General features: G+C 42.3%; 1 protein-coding gene across 1 annotated transcript; it reads left to right on the top strand.

Annotated features, from left to right (window-relative positions):
- The first annotated feature begins 336 nt into the window (after positions 1-336).
- On the top strand, positions 337-7,191 carry LOC123140907 (disease resistance protein RGA2-like). Its single transcript, XM_044560173.1, has 5 exons — positions 337-1,394; positions 2,345-4,496; positions 4,998-6,014; positions 6,108-6,207; positions 6,642-7,191. The coding sequence occupies exons 1-5, from the start codon at positions 360-362 to the stop codon at positions 6,643-6,645; spliced, it is 4,308 nt and encodes a 1,435-aa protein (XP_044416108.1). The 5' UTR covers positions 337-359; the 3' UTR covers positions 6,646-7,191.
- Positions 7,192-9,012: the final 1,821 nt, after the last annotated feature.

The raw sequence follows: 9,012 nt of genomic DNA, 5'->3' as shown, positions 1-9,012 counted from the left end.
CTTGTAATTTCCCTTTAGCTTATATACATATATAGTGCCCCATCCTTATTAGGCCCTTCACCAGTACTCGTGTACTACGAGTTGCTCCAGAAGACCTAGAGCAGGACCCAACATCCATCCATCTTGAAGGTAATTTTGCATCTCTCTCATTACGTTCAGCTGGTTTTGCTTGCATCTGTCCATCTAGGCAGCTTGCCCATGCTCATAAATTATAACTTGTTCCTCATGTACCCATGTTAGCATTCTAGTGCTGCCTTTTCCAATATTTTTGGCTGGCAATCTTCAGCTGCAACGAGTGGCGGGGATGATTATGATATGTTGTTAAAATTTGTAACAGAAAAAACATAGCAAACATAACGATGGTCCTGGATGCCTTTGCGTCCTACGTGCTACACATGCTGACGGAGATGGCGAGCAAAGAGGTGCACATGCTGCTTGGATTCAGACGCGAGATCGACAAGATGGACATTAAGCTTAGGGACCTCAAGAACTTCCTCGCCGACGCTGACAGGAGAAACATCACCGACAAGAGCGTGCAAGAGTGGGTGGCCCAGCTCAAGCGTGCCATGTATGAAGCTGCTGACATCCTCGACATCTGCCAGCTCAAGGCCATGGAGCGCGGTATGTCCACTGCAGATGTGGGCTGCTTCAACCCCTTGCTCTTCTGCATGCGGAATCCCTCCCATGCCCACGACATCGGCACCCGCATCAAGGCACTCAACAAGTGGCTCGACGTCATCAAGGAGCGAAGCGCTGCTTTCAACTTCATACCTCTTGGTTCCTATGAGGATTGCAGCAGCAAGGTCCATGGCTCTCCTTCTGGCAATAAGAGACGTGAGACGTCAGGGGAGTTTGATAGGTCCGGTGTAGTCGGAGAGAAGATCAAACAAGACACGAGAAAGCTAGTTGAGATCATGCTGAGTGAAACGGAGAGCAACACCAACATCATGGTAGTCGCCGTTGTTGGGGTTGGTGGAATCGGCAAGACCACTCTTGCCCAAAAGGTCTTCAACGACGAAGCCTTGAATGCCGAGTTCGAGAAGATGATATGGTTGAGCGTCAACAAGGACTTCGACAAGGTTGAGTTGCTCAGGACAATCATCATACAAGCCGGAGGAGAACATGGTGGTGAAAAGGCATTGGCTGTGCTTCAGCCAATCCTTGCCACTACCTTGAAAGGGAAGAAGCTATTCCTGGTGCTAGATGATGTTTGGGACCATGGAGCATGGGATGATGTGCTTAAAACACCCCTGGCTAATGTTGTGGCTCAAGGTAGTCGAGTCCTCGTCACTACTAGAGATGAAACACTAGCTCGTAGGATGAAAGTTGTGCTTCCCTACCACCATGTGGACAAATTAGAGGAGGAGGATGCCTGGTCATTGCTCAAGAAACAGGTGCGTAACGAAACTCCCATGATTAATTTGGGGGTAGAGATATAATAATTGGGCATACTCTTTTATGTATTATTCTTTGAGATTATAACATGGACTCATACAACACGGACACTAAATAGGCAAGCCGCATGTGTACCGTGTGTGCAGAAAGCACAATAGTTCGACCTAGGTCTCAAATTTAGCTTGATGAAAGTTGGACAACCATGCTCCCACAGCAACACTAGACCTCATGTATATTTCCTGAATATAGTTCTATCTGGGAGTAATTAATCCATAATTTTTGGCTAGTGTTTTCCTAAAAGATTTTCCCCTCTTTTGGCACTGGTTTCCCCTTTTAGAAAGCTATTTTTTGAATATATGTAGTCTCCACCTAAAATGGGAGTCCAAACGAAAGCGATAATTGGGATAATATAAGTGTTCTTTGATTTATAAAAAAGGTGTAAAACAATGGTATTGTTCTTCCATTTCCATCATGTTCACAAATACATCGTAGTCCTTGGGCTAAAACTCAGTCATGCTGCCAATAAATCTACATCAAGCAGTAGAGTACTATACCCATACTATGAAAATGTAATAATCGGTAGAACAATACTAAAGCGTGCCCAGGCCCATCAATAGGTGTACTTTGAATTCTTCTACTTTGAGATGATAGATTAAACTAAGCATCTTGTGGTTAGGACTTAGGAGTAAGAAACTTAACCTTTTGTCTGGGTCAGCATGTTATTATAATAGTCGCTCACATGCTAGGCATCCCAGTTGACGGCAACATGCCCGCTTACCAGTTCATTTACTTGATAGTTCAATTAGGTAGTACATTACCTCATCTTTCACAAGTTTTCCACTAGCCTATTATTAACTAATATTGTGTTGACAATAGTTGTTATTAAACCATTATTTTCTCTCAATGAAAACCACTACCTTATTGATTCTATCAGTTCAATTGTTTGCAGATAATCTCAAGTCATACAGATGAACGTGAAATTGATATGCTCAAGGATATTGGAGTGCAAATTTTAGCAAAATGTGATGGTTTGCCTCTTGCTGTCAAAGTAATGGGAGGGCTCTTGTGTCAGAAGGACAAAATACACCGTGAGTGGGAGATGGTTCTGAGTGATTCTATATGGTCGATATCTGGAATGCCCGAAGAGTTAAACCATGCATTATATTTAAGCTACGAAGATTTATCTTCTTCTGCCAAACAATGTTTTCTGCTTTACTCCCTTCTCCCTAAAACTGCAGTGTTCTTTAGAGATGAAATCATTGGCATGTGGATCAGTGAAGGATTTCTTCATGGGACATTGGACGATTTAGAAGAACTAGGAAGCAAGTACTATAAGGAGTTGATACTAAGGAATCTTATTGAGCCAGATGCAGAGTTTATTGATCAATCGGTCTGCAACATGCATGATGTTGTTCGCTCATTTGCTCAATTTGTGGCTAGAGATGAGGCACTAGCAGCTCATAGTGGAGAAACTAACATTGTTAGTAAACTTAGTGCACAGAAGCTTCTTCGGTTTTCTCTAGAAGAAAAAGCATTGGAATCAGATGTGTTGGACTGGAGTTCTTTGCAAGCACAAAAGACATTAAGGACACTAATATTAGTTGGCCATATAAATATCAAGCCTCGTGATTCGTTGGTTCATTTTCCATGTCTACGGACTTTACATATAGCTTTTTCACATGTTGTAGCCTTGCTTGAATCTTTGCATGAGCTCAAGCACCTGAGGTACTTATCCTTAGAACACACTGATATATCTATTCTGCCGGATAGCATTGGAAAGATGAAATTCTTGCAATACATTAGTCTTAGAGGATGTCATCAATTTGTGGACCTTCCACGTAGCATTGTAAAGTTAGGGCAGCTAAGGCACCTTAACTTCAGTGGAACGAGTATAAACAACATACCTAGAGGATTTTGTGTTCTAACAAATTTGAGGGCATTAAGAGGGTTTCCCGCCCGAGTGGATGGTGATTGGTGCAGTTTGGAAGAGCTGGGACCTCTTTCTTTTCTCGAGGATCTTGAATTTGACGGATTGGAGAATATAACGGATTCCTCATCTGCAGCAAAGGCAAAGCTTGGCGACAAGGTGCATCTTACTAGTCTATTCTTAAATTGTGGTAGTATATTGGAAGATGATGGGCTGATTAAAGAGGAAGATTGTGTCTCTGAGGAAAAGCAACAACAAATCGAGAAGGTGTTTGAGGAGCTCTGCCCTCCACCCAGGTTAGAAAATCTTGACATCAAAGGGTATTTTGGTCGATGGCTCCCAAGGTGGATGATGTCATCGTCGGCTGTGGCCCTCAAGAGCTTGAGGATTCTGTTCATTACTGACCTAGCTTGCTGCAAACAGCTTCCTGATGGATTGTGCCAGCTCCCATATTTGGAGTTCATTCAGATCAACCGTGCTCCAGCCATCAAGCGTGTTGGACCTGAATTCACGCAGTCCTACCATCAACATAGTCCTCGTCCTTCCCAGATGGTGGCTGCATTTCCGAGATTGGAAAAGATTAAATTAATAGGAATGGTGGAATGGGAGGAGTGGGAGTGGGAGGAGCAAGTGCAAGCCTTTCCTGTCTTGCAGGAACTTATGCTAAAGCAATGCAAGTTGAAGTGTCTTCCTCCCGGGCTTGCCTCCCAGGCAAGGGCTTTGAATACGTTATACATATACAATGTCCAGGGTCTCATCTCTCTAGAGAACTTTCCATCTCTGGTCCTGCTGGAACTGGATGAAAACCTTGACCTGGAGAGGATCACTAATCTTCCCAGACTGCAGGAGCTTACCATCCTAAACTGCACAAAGCTAAAGGTGTTGGAAGGTGTTCCTGCGCTCCATAGGCTCGTTCTTTCATATAACGACATGGAAACAATCCCAGAATACATGAAAGGTATAAACCCAAGGCATTTGGAGCTATACTGCAGCCTAGCACTGCTCGTTTCCATAGCTGCGGGACAATCTGGCTCTGAGTGGGACAAGTTCGGCCATGTTGAGCATGTCAAGGCATATGCACGCGAAGGAGGTAATTCAAGGAAATGGTATGTCTTCTACACAGCTAAGCCATATAGCTTGGAGACAAATGTCAGCCACTCTTTCATGCTCAAAGGTAATTTAGCATTACTCGTTCATCTTTAATTTGCGTGTTTGCTCTGTTTATTTAGTTTGTTCTCTTATGGTTGTTTCTTCCTTTCATCCATAAGCTAGAGTTTTGAATATATTTGCTACATTCGCATTCCCTTTGAATACCCCCTTCGAGAGTAGTACACTAGGACATCAAATACATGGTACTAATAACAACATTGACATGAATACCTTCTTCTCTAAAGAACATATTTGAATTGCATTTTATTGCTTTGTGATGGCTATATGTTTACCAATGCTTCTTACTGATTTGACTGCACTCCCTCATGCCCTAAATCCTTCATGACCTAAATATCTTTTATACTCGCTAGGTTACGTCCAAATTTTAAATGAAGAGCATTATCTTTACAAATTATTAAAGCTCATGTATGATTTCTGGATCTCAATGTTTTCACACGGTCACAGTTGGGCTCTTGCCTTGTAAATCATGGATTTGTAACCACTTTTATTCTTTCTTCTCAGGCAGGAACCTTGACTTCTTTTGACGACGCACAAGGATTCGAGTCTCTCTTCAAAATGACGAGAAAAACTTTTAGCTACATCAGCAGCTTGGTGATGGGTCCATCAATGGAAGATATGAACAACTACACCTTTGTTGACGGGAGGGTGCTGTCTTTAGAAGATCGGGTAGCCATTTCTCTTAGAAGATTGCAGTCCAGTGAGCCAACAGAGAGCATAGCATCCTCTGTTGGTGTGAACGAGTCAATCATCTTGTTGGTAACTGAGAGGTTCGTTGATACTGTGTGGGAGCGGGCAGACCACCACTCAAGCGGGCCAGACTGCAGTGAGAAGGATGAAATCAAATCCAAGTTTGACAAGATCCACAATATGCATAACTGTTGCGGGGTTATATGTACAACTCACATCCCATTTGGACCAAACTGCAACCATGAGAAGAATGACATCGCTGTAATCCAATTCATTGTTGATGCAACGAAGAGGTTCAGAAACATTTGGTTGGGACCAGCAGGTAGCATGAACAAGTCGAGCCTTTTGAAGAACTCTGAAATCTTCAAGGAGTGTGCGAAGGGCGGTTGGCTGAATGGCAACAAGCTGAAAGTGGCATTAGATGGATCAGAAGTCGGGGAATACATAATTGGTGATGCGGGATACCCTCTTCTTCCATGGCTACTCACACCTTACCAGGAAGAAGGCCTCTCAGATTCCATGGCAGAGTTCAATAGGAGACATTCTGCAGCCACAACCTGTGCTCTGAAGGCACTCGCAAGGCTCAAAGACACATGGAAGTGCCTGCAAGGAGAGACGTGGTGGCCAGCCAATCTGGAAACTCGAAGTAAAATAATATATGCTTGCTGCATGTTGCATAACATAGTCATAGAAATGGAGGATGATGCAGCCATGCTGAGCACCAAGCGGAGGAATTACTCCAAGGAAGTGCGCCAGATAGCAAAGGAGGACGCTGCCAGGGCGAGGGATATGCTGTCACAATACTTCTTGGCTAGCAGGTCATCTGAATCTGGAGGTGAATTACCACAACTTCTCCTACATCTTAATTTGATCGTTTGGTTGCTCTGTTCACTTAATTTTCATATTTATTTCCTCCTGGTGGATGCAGAGGAGGGTGATGAAGCAGCTTCATCAGGCTCAGGAGGTGAAAGCAAGAAACAAGAAAAGCAGGCAAGAACAACAGATGAAGAGATATCAGTATTAACTAGGTACTACTGCTACCCCACTGTGCTTTGAGTCCTGATCCTGTTATTGAAACTGCTAGTGAGAATCTTAGTCCTGTTCCCACAAGTTTCTGTCCTACTACCCGGCCATCCGGAAATACCAGAGTTCTCTTCTTGGTTTATTCTCTTGATGTGGCACTAATGCTAGTGAGAATCTTTAACTGCTTAACTCCCTTGGTTGCTAGTATATAGTAATTACATAACTCAGAAAGAATGGTAATCGATACAACTATTAGCAATATGTTAGCTGAGACTCCGTATTGGCAATTTGTTTTACTGATGGTTCATATAATAGCATGTGCGATGTTGTTAATAAAGTTAGCATCCTGCTATGCATGGGAATGAAAATTCTTGATATGTTAAACCCTGGTGTGTGGTCGTATATATATCTGATATAATCAAAACCTTGGTTTGATCAGGTGAAAGAGGGAGCTACATCCCTGCTGGATGTGATTGGAGCTTTTGAATGCATGAAAGCAGAGCAGACGTGGTGAAAGGGAAGCCTACTTTCACGCTGCAGCTTGAACTGTAGCTAAACATTATTTTTAAGTTATGCCCATCTACTCTATGTGTCAAAGACAAGTGTTGTCATGTAGTCTGTACTTGGTGGATGGGCAGTAAGCTTTTGTAGTTAGCAACTATACTATGCGTGGAAACATGAAACTTCTTGATATGTTTATACATGCATGAATGCAGAGCAGACGTGGTGAAAGGGAAGGCTACTTTGACGCTGCAGCATGAACTGAAGTTCAACATTCTTTTTCAATTTTGGTCATCTATTTATCCAGATAAGAAAAGTGTTATGCAGTGGATGGGCAGTAAGCTCTTGTGTGTCAGAAAAAATGACAATGTAGTGTACAGTAGCCTCTTTGGAGACTATCTGTATTTATGACATACGTATGTTTGTGCTAGTAATTATCCATTGTGGGAACTTTTGATGAATTCCCTAATGCAACAATAATGAATAGATCAACTTGACTAGCTCCATTCTCAGTGGGGGTCATTTGACAGTATTTAGTACGTACTACGAATTGCAGTAAATGGTAAGAGTCCACACCAAAAAAAAAATGATAAGAGAAACACCTTGATCTTAGCAGAACTCCAGTGGTATAGTAGTAAAACAGAGTCTGGCTTTTTCTTTCTTTCTTAGCTGGCTGGCAACTACTGAAACTCCGGTAATAGTCGAAAAAGAGTTTCCCATGCTTTCCGCTTTTGTATTCACAATGGTAAGACGCTGCATCATCAAATACGGCCTGGCAACTCCCATTTCACACTTCACAGTACTTAGTGCTACTACCAATTAGCTGGCTTGATCTTAGTACTTACTGGTGTTTTAAGTCAGTTATTATTCCTGAGATCGTCCATGAAACTCCAGTAATAGTCTCGAAACAGAGTTTCCCATGCTTTCCGCTTTTGTATTTCCAATGGTAAGACATTGATTGTATCCTCAAATACGGGTGCACAGAAATTGCTTGCTTGCTTCCTCTTTACACACACACCACATCAGAATCAGAACAATGTTTCGCTCTTCCTCAACTGACAAAGGACAACAACTCTGGAACAGTTCGTCATCGACCCTGTGTAAAATATAGCAAGGGTGATTGATGTTCATGCTACAAAGTATGGAAAGTCTTGTTATTCCCTTCATTTCAGAAAACTGAAACCATTCGCTTCTTCTCAGCTCATTGTGTCAAGCAACCTTTAACTGGTTTAACTCCGAAAGACAGATAATTGATACAGCTGCTAGCAGTGCCAGTGTGCCAAGCAGAACATTAGTATCTATTAGCTGAGACTATTACCCTCTGTATTGCATACGCATGCATCAAGTAGTTGCGAGCTTGCGGCTACGCAATAGCAGCAGCCACATTTTCAGACGTAATGAGGGCCATTTAACAGTTTTACGACAAAATCAATTTGGTACGAAAAATGGTAAGAGTGGCATCTATCTTTGTTTCTTCAGTAGCCATGAAACTAAGGCTGGCTTGTTGGTTTGTTTTGACTTGAGAAATCAAATTCTAGGAGGAAATCGAGAGCTTTAAGACTTTCGTTTTGGTGAGTTTATATCTAAGCACGTTTCTGAATTCTGATGCAAACCTGTTGCGGTGAAAGAAGATGGCAGGACAGTGCCATCACATTTATCTTTCTCTTGTTCTCGAGAATTCTAGCTATTATCTATGAGACCATGATTGGCAAAATTGTCTGTCACATTTTTTCAAGTACAACAGGCAGAAACTATGCATACGGTACTCTTTGCAGACATTAACCAAACGGAGTCGAGTGCAGCTCGTTTAGAGCTCTACTCCTTTTTCTGTAAAGTTTGAATTTAATATCTCAGCCACTTGAGTCAAAGGGCTTTGAAATGTACTGTCATTCAGCCTAAGTACATGGTTGTTGAGCAAGTAACTGAACCGGTGAATGATTCAGAAGTTGTTAGTGTACTTTGTCAGGCTTAAACCCCAGAGTAATCAATTCATTCCTGCTTATAAGATCTTCATCAGTAGCGGGTCAGATCCGATCCAAGAGCTGCAACTAAGAGAATTCATCAATTTTAATTGCTCTAGGTAATCCATGCAAAACAACACACACAGACACCATAAGAATGGAGATCCCCTAATAGGATGAATCATTTAATGTAGACTCTTCAGTTCGTGCGATTGGCACCTTTGGGGGATATGACTGTCAATGCTTTGTAATACCATTTGTTGGGGTGATTTTTAGCAAATGTTGAAAACCGACCCGTTCATGATCAGCGCCACTGGAACACAACAACAGAACGATCAGAGACTGTAA

The sequence above is a fragment of the Triticum aestivum genome, chromosome 6D (assembly GCF_018294505.1).
Source record: "Triticum aestivum cultivar Chinese Spring chromosome 6D, IWGSC CS RefSeq v2.1, whole genome shotgun sequence".
Lineage (NCBI taxonomy): Eukaryota > Viridiplantae > Streptophyta > Magnoliopsida > Poales > Poaceae > Triticum > Triticum aestivum.
This window is presented reverse-complemented; position numbering and strand designations above follow the sequence as displayed.